Source organism: Desmodus rotundus, chromosome 1 (genome assembly GCF_022682495.2).
Source record: "Desmodus rotundus isolate HL8 chromosome 1, HLdesRot8A.1, whole genome shotgun sequence".
Taxonomy (NCBI): domain Eukaryota; kingdom Metazoa; phylum Chordata; class Mammalia; order Chiroptera; family Phyllostomidae; genus Desmodus; species Desmodus rotundus.
In genome coordinates, this window is record NC_071387.1 from 204,971,197 (window position 1) to 204,985,437 (window position 14,241).

Consider the following 14,241-nt stretch of genomic DNA (forward strand, 5'->3'; position numbering starts at 1 on the left):
TTACCGGGTTGTGAGCAGCATCACTTACAAACTGAAATAGAATAGATCACCGTTCACTGCGGGCATTAAGATCAGTACATTTTGAGATATTTTATTTTTAGATATATCACATAAATGAGCACATGCACACTGGGTTGTGGTTTCTTCGCGAGCGCTAGTGCAGGTGCTGAGAGGAGACTCGGAAGCAGGCTGCCCGGTTGGCGTCAGTGCTCTGCCTCTTTGTACCCTGGTGACCTCGGGCAAGTTATTTTCCTTCTGTCCCTCAGCATTCTCATCTCTACAGTGGGGAGAATAACAGTACCTGCCTCATTCCGTAGTTGTGCGAGTTAAAGGAGTTAATATGTATACTCTGTGGACAGCGCCTGGCACATGGTCAGACCCTCCAGAAGTCTTAGCTGCTATTGCTGCCTTATTCTCCTCCTTCCATCTCATCTTTGCCTGAGAAGGGGACCCGGAAAATCAGCTCTGCGGAGTGCAGTGACCTCTTTCCATCACAGCAGACTTACGTTTTCACGTTTTCTCCCACCAAACCTTCCATGATCAGGACTGTTCTGTTCCGTACTGTTGCTTTACCCAATCACAGGGGCTACGTACAAAGGTGTTTTTCACTCCCTGATGCACTGCGGCTACTCAGTCACCCAGGGTTTTCACGCGAAGCCTGAGCAGGCGAAGGGGACTGACTGCCAAGATCACCGTCTCTTGTTCACCGTTTGTGGAAGGCACAGAGCGGATTCTGCCCCCTGGGCTGGGGCCCGTGTGCCTGTGTGGTCTTCAGGACATAGGGGAGCCCTTTCCACGGGCAGCAAGTATTTCCTCACTTCGGCTTGCGTTCGCAGTAGCCACTTGACTGGGGGGTGACTGAGCCTGTGTGGCTGCTCTTCCAGACCGACCCCTGAGCTCCTGGCTGCAATCACAGATTCCTTAGCAGAACCCAGATGCCCCCAAAAGTCCCCCTTTCATTTTCACACACCTATCACCTCATATTCTTGTCTGGACTTACCCGTTCTCTCCTTGTCTGGGATTAAAGTCATGTTTTGAGTTCATGTATTCTATAACATTGTTTTTCCTAGGATGTCTTTACAAGATGTAATTCTTAGTCATGTTAAGAGTTATTGTTTTGTTTTCTTCCTTTCCTCATCGTTTGTCCACTGCTGCTCAGCTCAAAAGGAAATGCTCAGCTGCTGGCATTGAGTCACTCTCTGGTCCGAGGGCGAGGTTTTCCCTTCAAGCCCCTCCCCCACATGGGGGGACCGCAGGTGCGCAGGGCTGCTGACAAATGGTGGTCCAAGAGTCTTCCCTCTGGGGGCAGGTGGCTGCTGGTGCCCCCACGCTCCATCGGGGCTCTGGAGAAGATCAGCCTTTCCTCCCACCTTCCCCTCCCTCTTCAACAGCTCCTCTTCTTCCTTCCGTGCTAACCAGTGGCTTCTGGAAGACCGAGGCCAAAGAGGGTCAGAGCCAAGACTACCACACAAATCTCTCAATTTATAATGCGGTGTGCTTTCTCTTTTTCTTTCTTTTAATTTTATTTTGCAATTACCGTTGACATTCAGTGTTATTTTGTATTCGTTTCAGGTGTACAGCATAGAGGTTAGACTTGAGTCACATACTTGAGAAAGGGTACCCCCGATACTTCCAGTCCCCACCTGGCACCTCAGCGAGTTACCACAATAGCATTGACTGTGTTTCCCAGGCTGTGCTTTACATCCGTGACTGCTCTGTAACTGCCAATCTGTGCTTCTCAGTCCCTTCACCTTGTCACCCAGCCCCCCGACCCCTTCCCCTCTGAGCACTTTCTTTTCTTACCTTCTGTGGGAAAGAACCATTAGCATGTGACATTCTCTCTCCTCAAACCTGCAGGCATTAAAATAGTTGTGGTTTAAATGTTTTCCTAATCAGTGATTTTCTGGAAGAACCAAAAAACAGCATTTTCAGTGCTGCAGCTAATTTAAAAAAGGAACTGCTCCAGGTCCTCTGCACATGATTGGTGCTGCCTAATGAAGGACACACGATTTCCCATCTGTAAGATCGCACACAAGCTCCCGCCCGGAGGGTTCTGGGAGGCGTCCCTCCACGCTGACCACCCAGACTGGGCTGCCGGTCTGCCCCTGGTACCAAGGCAGCTTCCATCATGCCCCGAACTGTTATACATGTCTTGGTTCATAGACAAGGAGGAATATTTCTGCAACAGTATGACCACGGAGTTTTATTAAGAAAATAATTCTGCCACCCTCAATACATGCTCCCAGGGCAAAGGACCTATCTGCAGCCCAGGGTGTCCAGCAGATGTGTGTCTTGTGGGGAGACAATGCAGGGTAGTCAGTGTCGAACACCAGGACACGCTTCCCAAGCCTGAGCTGCTTCTCTGCGTCAGTCTGGCTGTTGGTGGAAGGAAGAGAGGCCCATTCCCCAGCTTGGTCATCTCGGTGGCCCCGCTTGGGATCCCACCTCCCTCAGCCCCCACTGTAACGGAATCTCCCCCAGGACTAGGACAGCATCCGGCTCACTTCCTGCACTGTTCTCAGAACTGACCTGGCACAATACAGAAGTTTTAGTAAGTGTTGGCTGAGTGGATGGCTGAATGATGGATTTGTTTAGAACACTTATAACATGACATTCCTTAGGAGTTTGTTGACAGAGGAGAAACAGCCATGTTTTGCTTCAGAACACCAGATATGTACCCGGAACTTGGAGTCACGAATTTTTAAGTGTTTGTTTGTATACTATTTTTAAATTAAGTTTGGAAGTATTTATAAAGACACTTTGAGTTTGAGAGCCTCCCTAGTGCCCAAGAATGAAAGTTTTAGGTCAGAAAACAAATATATTAAGTTTACAGTTGAACTGAAGACTAATCAGATAAGGAGTAAAAAAAAAAAAAAAGGAAAGAACATGACCTTTACCAAAGTAGCCATGGATGAAATTGACACACACAAATTGGTTTTGCCCCAGACTTGTCTCCTGCACGTCCACAGCTGCAGAAATCAGGGATGCAGAGAGCTGGGCTGATGCGGTAACCGATAGGAGGCATTTCCCCCTTCTCAAATAGAATCGACGCATATATACGCATCCTTGTTAGCGTCAACATCTATTTAATGAGTTTACTGGCTGAATATTTTAAAAGGATGCAAACATAAGTGGCTTTTTATTTAAAAATCTATAAAAAGAGAAGAGGCCCTGTTGTGGGTGCCGTGGTCCTCACGTCACATCCCTGTGAGCCACCTGATGCCCACACAGCCATCCGTGCTGGGCAGTTGTCACCATTGCACCTGGCCGGGCACACTTCTGATGCCCACCTCGGTTTCTCAGAAGTCAGGTGAGGACTTAGCCCATGTGCAGGTGCAGCCTAGAAGTTCATGGGCGTTAATACCTACCTCCAGGGCATCCCTCAGCCAGTGGGTGATGGGAGTTGGTAGATAAGGAATACTCTACACAGGACCTCAGAGGGGCTTCTGTGGGGCTGGGCCACAGAGGGTCATGGTGATAACCAGCTGAACAGCACACCCGTTATTTACTGTTCTCCCTCCCCTTCCCCAACCCCTATCCCTCATTTCTAGGTCCTGGGGTCACCTTCCAGATAAACGACCTGCTCCCAAATCCTCACCCCCAGCTCTCCTTCCTTAAACAGTCCCTAAGGAATAATGTTTGAGATCAAGACAAAAACGCTTTGTCCCTGGAATCAAGGGCTGGTGGAGAAATAACTGACCAGCCAGCCACAAGCCCTGAAACTGTGATTTAGGAAAACAGCATTTGTAGAACAAATGATTTTTCTCTGGCACTTTAAATGTGAGTTTCATGAAGGCCATATGTTTCCCTCCAGATCTCATGCCTTGCCTTTTCCCTTTATTCTGCAGATTCTTCTGGAAAGCCTAAATTCACCAAGTGCCGTTCACCCGAACTAGAGACTTTTTCATGCCACTGGACAGACGGGGGCCATCGCGGCTTTGAGAGCCCAGGACTCGCGCAGCTGTTCTATATTCGAAGGTGCGGCCCCTGCCTGTCTGACCTTGTTCTCCTAGACCTTCTGACTGAGGCGTGCTCAGTCCCGTGCAGCAGTAGGAATTGATGGCCTAAATGGATTCATTCATTCATTCAGTCAGTCATTCAAAAAATATTAAAGAAGCCCTTGCTATTGTTGGGTAGTATTTTAGGCACCGAGGTATAGCAGTGATTACAAAAAGATGAGGTCCCTGGTCTCATGGAGAATCATCTTCAATGAGGGAAGACAGACATTAAAAAATTAAAAAGTAAAATATCACCTGGTTATATGGCTTATTAAGAAAAGTTAAACCAGAAAGAGGGTAGTATGTCAGCACTCGGTGTGAATACATGTGTGTGCATGAAAGTGTCCGAGAGTCAGTGCATGGAAGTCTGAGTGCACATGTGTGTGTGAATATGCATGAGTGTGTGAGTGTGTAAATGTGGTGAGTGTGCATGAATGTGTGTACAGGGAGTTTGGTGATATTCTACATGAGGAGGTCGCAGGAGGCCTCTCTCCCGTGGTACATCAGAGCAGAGACAATGTGAACTGCGAGAGGTCACGAGGGTGTCTGGGGAAGGTGCAAGTGCAAAGGCCCTGAGGCCGACTTGGCGGGTTGCAGAAAGCAGGCAGCCAGCGTGATGTGCAGGGCGGCACAGGGGAGAGTGCTGTGGGAAGGGGTGGGAGAGCTAGCCAGGCCAGGCCTGTAGGCCACCCATGGCCTAGGCTTTGAATTTCCCTTAGTCTGTGGTGGGAAGTCATAGCAGTTTTCTGAAAAGATGTATGTTTTAAAAGACTCAGTTTGGTTTCTGCATAGAAAATAGACTGCATTCCTGTTGAATTAAATAATTCAATAAGGGACTATAATACTTTTCTATCCATTTTTACCAGCTGTCCTTCAATATAACAGGAGGAGAGTGAAGCAAAGATCTCAGTATCATCACCACCCAAGTCCTATTTCACCTGCCATTATTTCCATGTTTTTACTTATGTGTTGTAGCTTTGTGCTTTTTTAAAATTTGGGGCTTAAACACTGTATCATCTCCTCTTTTCTTCCCAAACCCCAAGGAAGGCCTAAGCAAGATACAGGGCTGGCGGGGACCCTTTCTTCTAGGCTGGTGGTGTTCAGCGGTCCCCCGGTGACGCTGTCCACCCCACACAGGAGCAGGAGCGGGACGGAAGATGCAGCAAGCAGTGAAGGACATACGCTCAGGGCCAACAAGCCTGCATTTGGGCCTGGCTCTGACATCACTCACTGAGCAAATGAGCCAGTCTGTCCACAACTCAGCCGCCTCCTTTGCAAAACGGAGCTAATAGACCTTGCCTAGTGGCCTCCAATGAGGATTTTATTAGCTAATACATGAAAATCACTTAGCGTAGTGCTTAGCACATAGTAAGTACACAATCCATCGTAACTGCCTATTTTTATTATTGGTAGTACAATAATAATTTAAAATAAGTATGATGTAAAACTCCAGGGCTACAAAACTGACTTCGATTCTTTATATCCTATAAGAACATCTTTCATACAGAGCTGGGTGCTTGATTTGCAAATAAGATATACTCGGAATTCGCCACCAGGACTGGCCTTACCTGCCTTCCAGGTGTGAGAGTGGCCTCTTGCCTGTCCCCCAAAGGGCACACAAAGATGAGCTGGTTGGACACCAAATGCACTTTGTGTGTGTGTGTGTGTGCTGACACTGCGGAGAAGTAGGGTCAGTAGACAAAGCGGGTTTGTATTTCAGACAGGAAGCGAAGATGTTTGGTAATACTTTTGAGTCTCTATTGATTGACTATTAAACGGAGAACGGGACTAGTGGATTCAGTCCTCACCTTGGGCTTCGGCACCTGAGAGCCAGCTCTGTCAAAACTAAGGGGATGCCGGCCCAGGCACAGCTAATGACCAGAGCAACCAAAACCAGAACAACCATGGAGCTGGGCCCACTTTAAGAAAATAGGTTTTTGTCTCCCCTGGTATCCACCAAATTTAAACCTGGGCAGAAAGATAAATCCCTAGCTGTGAAGTCATCACAAATACACGTTTGTCTCTTACCCTGACGCACCAGGGACACCGACCTTGGCCTTCAAGCCTCCTCTGCACAACCCAGACCTTCAGCATTCCTGGTCCCAGCCCAGGCTCTGTGTCAACAGAGATGCCACTGGAAGTGCGGCCAGGTGGGAAGGAAACCTGGGACATATGCAAAAGGATGTCATTACTTTGAGCCCTAGTGGAGTTTGGGGTCCCAGGGGGAAAAATTGTCACCTCCTCAAACGCCCTAAGTACAACCTTGTGATCAGTGCCAATCTAAATTGGCTAAAATCAACCTTTTGTGTTTTTTTCTATAAAAGATATAATTAATTTGAATATCTCTGCCAAAATAGCATAAGCCCCCCACCCAGTTTCTCTGGGAAGCACAAAAGCAAAGGGGTTACGTGTATCGTATCAGGACCAGACGGCCCCACGTAGTGTGCAAACGTGTTAGACTTGGCCTTGTGCACTTACACAAAGAGGACAATACCCATGCACTCTGTGACTTGTCACTGTCTCTTAGAATTCGGTTCCTGGGCAGCTCTTGAAACCACAGAATCGTGATCCCACCCCACCGACACACAAATAAAGCAGTGACATGATTTCATCCAGATGCAGAGCAGCGGAGGGGCCTGGCCTTGGTGAAAGGCCAGGGTCATCTCAGCACATCTGGCTGTCTGTCAACAGGACAGACCCAGAGGCAGCCAGGTGCTTGGCTGGCACTGCTCCCGGCCAGGTGAGCTGGAGGTGGGCAGCCCGTTTGGACCAGTCTCTGTCTCCCAATGTTGCAGACTGGGCCACTTTCAGCCTCCACTTGGACGGGACTCGGCATGAATGCAAATCACAGGCACAGCAAATGGCAGTTCCAGGAGCCTGTCAGAGATGCTGTGAACTCCGCTCCTTGCCTGCGAATGCATGCCTCGTTTTCAAAGCAAGTGCATGTGTACGCAGTCCCTAAGGCTGCATCCCCCATGTCTGCTACCCGCGCCACTCACCTCTCTCCACAAGTTATCCTGGCCTTTTAAAAGGAAGTTTCTTTTCCATGCCAGCTGGTGGGAGAAATTAGAAGGGACAGAGGGCATTATTACTTTGTTTTCTTTTTTTAAGGAAAAGGATACATTTTAAGCCTTAAACACATGATCTGCACGTAATGAAAACAGTTGCCCTTAAAACATAAATGATGTTTTATTTCTATTTTTTTTCCAATTGGTTACCTCTGGATGGAAAGCATTTCTTCTGCCCTTTCTTCTGATTTTTATTGCTCTTCTCAGTAGTCCTCACTCCCGTTTCACAAGACAGACTGGGAGTAACCCAGAGCACTCACCTGGGGAATAAGAGGGGAGAGCATCTTGTAGAGGCTCATCCCTGTGAAGGCAGGAGACAGAGTATCTGTTTCGTGAGCCCATTTGGTTTTTTTGTCTAAATTTAATAAATAAATGTTAAATGTTTACTTAAAATGTAAAAAAAATAATGAGGGAGGGGTTGGGAGTTGTGTTCCGAACATAGTAGCTCTTCCAGGTCCTTCCTGCGTCAGATGAGAGCTTTCAGCCGTTTGTCCTTCGGAGCTAATGGGTTTGGAATCACCTAAACAGGGTCTTTTGTGGAGGCCCCATGGGGGACCGGGTGCTGACATGCCAACACTGAGAAACTGAGAAACACACAGAGCTAACCTCTCTAGAACAGAGCCAGACCTGGTAAGCACTGGCCGGCCTTGTTAGGACACTTTAATACAAACTTTAACACTATCAGCTAGGCTGAATACCTGTGCTATGCCCTCCACTATTAAATGAAAACCTCATTTCCTGGACTAGCCTGTTAAACCATCCTCTGTAATGCACTCTTATTTAGTTTGAAACTCGAGATAAAATAAAGCGTATTCAATGACCTGCCTATTCCTAATATTTTAAAACCGCTTTCCTACTATAAATGTACATACACAGAGAGAGATACACACACAATTTACCCTTGCTTCGCCCCTCTACCCACGGTTTTCCCATCAGGGAGGGGTCTTCCTCTCATCCAAGGGTATGCAACTTTTAAGAATCTTAGCCAGAATTTAAGCAACACTTCCCTGTCTCGGACCCTGGGGTTTCTGCCACTTGAGTTCCAGCTTCTTCCAACAGCTGATGAACAGCTGTCCCAAGGATCTCCCGATATTGCACAAGTTTCTTCCTGAGAAACAGCTGGAAAGAAGGGCGTGTGTGTCTCCCCCCAGTCCCTGCCTTTCCCACAGTCCCCAGAGGGAGCTTACACCGCCCCACCCCTCCCCCAGCGATCCAGCCTGCCAGCCCCTGGCCCCTGGGCCTGCTCAGGGTCATTCCCACTGCCTGTTTCCTCCGCCACAGGTTACCTGGCTTTATATTTCCTTGACTCATAAACCCTCCTCAAGCAGATAGCCCAGTGAATGATAAGCAAATAAGGAATGACTCCACCCAAGTCGTAATTCTAATTTGAGAAAGCCTTCCCCAATTACCCCATTGCCTGCCGCTCCCCCCACCACACTCATACCCATACTTCTTCACCTCAGTGCCTTTGGCCACTCTGTCCCTTCCTTGCCTTTCCCTATTGCCATCTATTAAACCTCATCGATCCTTCAAGATCACTAGAAACACCACCTCCACCTTGAAGCCTTCCATGAACAACCAGAACAATCATGGCCTCTTCTGAACTCTTCGGGAGCATAAGAGCACCATCTGGAAGCACTTACCCACACTGCTTTATACTAGTTTTTCAATCACACCCCTAAGTCCAGAGTAATTCCTGAGACACACGTGAATCCTTCATAATGCCTAGCACAGGGTTGTACATGTAATCAATGCTTCCTAGACATCAGTGGAATGATTCAGGACACCAAAAAAGTACTGAGATTAGAATTTCTGAGTCTTTGCCTAGCCTGAAGGTAGGGACCGAATCTTCTTACCATTTATCATGTCTTCGCAGCGCTACTGCTGGGTACACTGCTTACACGGTGCTCACAGAGCGGGTTCCCAGAGATGGCTTGCTGGATTCACTCACTCGGTCAGGCAGATGGGACTCGGCACAGCTGTGTCACAGTCTGTCACGTGTTTGCTCTGTTCCTGCTCAGGGGTTGGGGGCCTCGGGGACTTGAACTTGAGTCTGAGTGATGGATCTCTTGATTGCTCTGCATTTTTGTTCAGGTCCCCATGGCAACAGACCAGGGAATTTCCTTCCCCTAAACTCGGACTTCCTTCCACAGTGGCCGTCCTGGCATCTCCTTCCCATTTGGCACACACCCTGCTGTAGTTCAATGTCACCTGCACAGACGACACATTCTGCAGAGCAGGGCAGAGAAGAATAACTAGGGTAGGACGTCACTGGGGACACACCGTAGGTCTGATGAGCTCCGTGTTCTCCATGTGTCCATCTACCTGCCAGAGTTCATTTTGTTTCCTGTTTGTTTTTGTCTGATCCAAGATCTAGGGAAAGAGAGACTTGTTCTTTGTAGAAAAACCAAAAAAGGAACTTGTAAGCGAGCATGTTGATTCACTTCAGCCCATGTTTATTTCCCCTTGTTTTTCTATATCCCATAATTAAGTGTCCATGTCTAGTTACAACATAGAAAAGAAAAATTCTTTCTGGGTTTGGTGAGAGTTTTGAATTTCTGGGTTCATGCCTTTTGTCTCTTTCAGGGGTCGGGAAGAAAAGGCTAGGATTTCATGTTTCATACATATCACTGGGATGTCCTACATGTTTGAAATGTTCTCGTGGCTCAACATGTAATTAAGGAAAAAAACAGAAGTATAGGGAGGAGTTCGAGGCATGAGGAAAATTCCCCCAAGTACAGGACACCGTGGGGAGGTAGACATGGCATACGGTGGTTCAGAGCAGGGTGGTAACCAATTTCCCACCTCATGACCACCCGTGTGTTAGTATCGCTCAGCCTGGACAACACCAGCAGCGTGCCTTGCTTCCTCCCACGGAGACTTGGAGAAACACCTGAGTCTAGAGACTCATCACTCTCTGGGAATCTCTACAGTTGGGGAGTTGACTGTCTGTCATTTTTAACAAAAGACCTTGTTCAACCTCCCTAGGCCTCATTTGTAGAATGTGGATAACAGGGTGCCTACCAATGAGTCACTTGGTTTAGGAGCTGGCCTGTCATGTGCAGTCAGTGAACAGGTGGTTTTCCAGTAGACAGAAGTACCAGACGGCCCCTGCTCGGTCTGCACACCCTGACGGGACCACAAACGTGAGACTTCCCAGGAACATTTGCTCATAAATGTCTGTGTTTCAGTTTATCGATTCTGACCGCCAAGCCCCTCGCTCTGACTCCACCTATGGCCTGCTTTGGGAAGAGTTCATCCTTTTTTACCCTCCCTTTCAGGAACACTCAAGAATGGACTCAAGAATGGACTCAAGAATGGAAAGAATGCCCTGATTATGTCACTGCTGGAGAAAACAGCTGTTACTTTAACGCATCCTATACCTCCATCTGGACGCCCTATTGCATCAAGCTCATAAGCTACGGTGGGACTGTGGATCAGAAGTGCTTCTCTGTTGAGGAAATAGGTAAATCACAGGTTTGTGTTTCCTTTGCCATGGCTTTAGATTAACTAAGTGGGAAGTCTGCAACGCCCAGGTGTATTCGACTACGAAGGCTTTGTCATTGTGCCTGAGGGGTGGATGGAAGTCACTTGATGGGGCATGAGGTCCGCTGCTGAACAAGAGGCCAAGGGCAAGGGGAACTGAGTTGGCTTTAAGGAAAACCAACGTGGCAGTAAATGCTGTAAAGAAAAGACGGGGAGCTTGGTGGGGTCTTCCTGGAGGAGGTCTTTAAACTGGATTGTGTTCCCGAGTGCCACTGCAGGGGCAGACTCAGGGTGCCCCTAAGTTTCCTTTTCTTCTAATTATTTGGTGTGATTATTATACTCCTAACTACCGAAATATGTTGGCCTTGATCTCTACCGTTGCTCTAATAAATGCTTAGGTTTCCTTTATCACAAAGCACAATCACTCTGGGATTTTACATTTACAAAACAGCCCAAATCAGTTCAAAGACATGTTTATAAAATCTCAAGACAAATGTTGGAGATAATCAGCTCAATGAACTAAGTGAAAGATCCAAACATATCTCTTGCCCAACATGTGGACACAGGGGAAATGGAACAAAGGAAAACAAACAGCTATAATTGGAATGTTCACGTTTAAACTGTAATAGTGTAAACAGCTAAATAGAAAAAAATCAAAGAAGGACTCTGAGTAGCTGGCATTGGTTCCTCACATCTATCCACAAAGGCTCAGTTGCTGCGAAGAGGAATTCCTTGGAGCTTCTCTCGGATGGGCTGTGCTTGTATGTGGTTTTCCAGGCATCAGCAAACTGGAAGAAACGAGAGAAAGGGGCTAGAAGTTGCAGACGGAAGCAAGTAGATCTGATAGCCTAACTTTGAGGGTGAAGACAGAAAACTGAACAACTACAAAGGACAACCCACCCGCCTAGTTGAGAGAGACTGTGGAGATATCCTGACATCCATGGGTATAGCTGCTGAGTGGCGGAACAGGCAGTAGTAAAAATGCTGGGTCAAGACCCATGTTCTGAGCCTGTCTCTGCCACTTGCCAGCCCCACACCTGTACCAGGCTGTCACTGAGTGCCTGCCATGAGCCAGGCACTGTTCTGCTCTGTGTCCGGGTGTGGTGGCTGCAGAAAGAGTAAGGTACACTCAAGTCGGGAGTCAGAGGTGTTAACAAGTAATTGCAACAAGCAATAAATAATAAATAATTGCAGCAAATCCAGAAAAGAGGGCTGTTCCTGTCAATATGTGGCATTTGTAGCTTAACTATTTTACAAATCACTCCAATTTCTTTTTTAAAATATATTTTATAGATTACACTATTATAATTGTCCCAATATTTCCCCCCCCAACCAGTACTCCCATTCCCTCCAGCAATCTCCCCCTTAGTTCATGTCCATGGGTCATGCATGAAAGTTCTTTGGCTACTCCATTTCCTATACTGTTCTTAACATCCCTCTGTCTATATTGTGCCTACCAATTATGCTTCTTATTCCCTGTACCTTTTTCCCCATTTTCCCCTTCCCCCTTCCAACTGATAACCCTCCAAATGATCTCCATATTTATGATTCTGTTCCTGTTCTGCTTGTTTGCTTAGTTTGTTTTTTAGATTCAGTTGTTGATGGTTGTGAATTTACTGCCATTTTAATGTTCATAGTTTTGATCTTCTTTTTCTTGTATAATTCCCTTTAATATGTCATATAATAATGCCTTGGTGATGATGAACTCCTTTAGTTTTGTCTTGTCTGGGAAGGACTTTATCTCCCCTTTAAATGATAGCTTTTCTGGATAGAGTAATCTTGGTTGTAGGTCCTTGCTTTTCTTCACTTTGAATATTTCTTGCCAGTCCCTTCTTGCCTGCAAAGTTGCCTTTGAGAAATCAGCTGACAGTCTTATGGGAACTTCTCTGTAGGTAACTCTCTGCTTTCCTCTGGCTGCTTTTAAGATTCTCCCTTTATCTTTAACCTTTGGTATTTTAATTATGATGTGTTTTGGTGTGGTCTTCTTTGGGTCCATCTTGCTTGGGATGCTCTGTGCTTCCAAGACTTGTATGTCTAATTCTTTCACCAAATTAGGGAAGTTTTCTTTCATTATTTTTTCAAATAAGTTTTCAGTCTCTTGCTCTTCCTCTTCTTCTGGTACCCCTATGATTCGGATGTTAGTGAATGTGAAGATGTCCCAGAAGCTCCTTAGCCTATCCTCATTTTTGTAAATTCTTTTTTCTTCTTGCTGTTCTGATTGAATGCTTTTTTCTTCTTCGTGTTCCAAATTTTTTATTTGATTCTCGGCTTCATCCCCTCCAAAGTGGGTTCCCTGTAGATTTTTCATTATTTCATTTAATGTAACCTTTGTTTCTGCCTAGGTCTTTTTTATGCTATTAAACTACCCAATGAGTTCCTGGAGCATCCTGATAACCAGTGTTTTAAACTCTGCATCTGATAGGTTGCTTATCTCCATTTCACTTAGTTCTTTTTATGGAGTTCTGTTCTGTTCTTTCATTGGGCCATATTTCTTTGTCTACACATTTTGGCAACTTCCCTATGTTTGCTTCTATGTGTTAGGTAGAGCTGCTTTGATTCCCTGTCTTAGCATGGTCTATTATAGAAAATCATACCTATAAGTTGTATAGGACAGAGCCTTAGGTAATTGTCAGGGCAGGATAACCTGCGTCACTGCTCTGTGGCTCTGTGCGGGGGGAGAGCTTAGAGAGGGGATAATGCGACTGCCTGGCTTCTAGACTTTTGCCCAGGAGGATGCCATCTCCTGGCACTTTCCCTAATGCCAGTCACCTCAATTTCTGCCCATATGCCACTGGTGCCCTTCCCACTATTGCCTTGGTGTTGAATCCCAGAAGCAGTGGGTCTGTGTAAGTCCTAAGTCACTTGTGGACCCTTTAAGAGGAGTCTTCTGTGAATCCTGCCATTTCTTCTGCCACCCCAACCCCCACTGGTTTTTACAGCCAGAAGTTATGGGGACTTAACTTCCTGGTGCTGGAACCCTGGGCTGGGTGGTCCGATCTGGGGTTGGCATCCCTCGCTCCCACTTGGTTATCCCTCCCAATTTTTATCCACCGCGTGTGGATATGGGACTGAACGTTCTGCATCTCCATGCCTCTCTGCGTGTCTCTGTGTCTCTGCCCCTCCCACTCATCTGGCTGAATGTGGCTTCTTTAAATCCTTGGTTGTTGGGCTCTCATACAGCTTGATTTTCTGACATTTCTGGGTGATATTTGTTGTGTAGTCTAGTTGTAATTTTTGTTGTAGTTGTGTGAGGATTCAAGGCATGTTTACCTACGCCTCCATCTTGACTGGAAGTCAAATCACTCCAATTTAATTTCCCAAATGTAGTCATGATGAATCAAATTTGAACTTTCCTTGACTGAAAACTGGCAGAGAGTGGAGCAAGCAGCATTGTTTCCTCTCGGACCCTCTCCGACATATAGCATCACAGTGCAGCGACATGGGTTGCCCTGCCCTGGTGCACACCTAAGGCTCCACCCCTTACTACGTAACAGGCATGTAGAGACAAAAAAAAAATGGCCCAAATGAAAGAACAGATCAAAGCTCCGAAAAAATACAACTAAGCAATGAAGAGATAGCCAACCTATCAGATGCACAGTTCAAAACACTGGTAATCAGGAAGCTCACAGAGTTGGTTGAATTTGGTCACAAATTAGATGAAAAAATGAAGGCTATGCTAAGTGAAATAC

The 14,241-nt window shown here is 46.5% G+C and overlaps 1 protein-coding gene across 4 annotated transcripts in view; it reads left to right on the plus strand.

Annotated features, from left to right (window-relative positions):
- Positions 1-14,241, plus strand: part of GHR (growth hormone receptor) — a 212,852-nt gene that overhangs the window by 181,854 nt on the left and 16,757 nt on the right. For all 4 annotated transcript variants that reach the window (XM_045186428.3, XM_053914604.2, XM_045186429.3 and 1 more), the window contains 2 exons: positions 3,849-3,978; positions 10,348-10,532. In XM_045186428.3, coding sequence (XP_045042363.2) covers positions 3,849-3,978; positions 10,348-10,532 — 315 coding nt within the window. The remainder of the gene's footprint in view (positions 1-3,848; positions 3,979-10,347; positions 10,533-14,241) is intronic.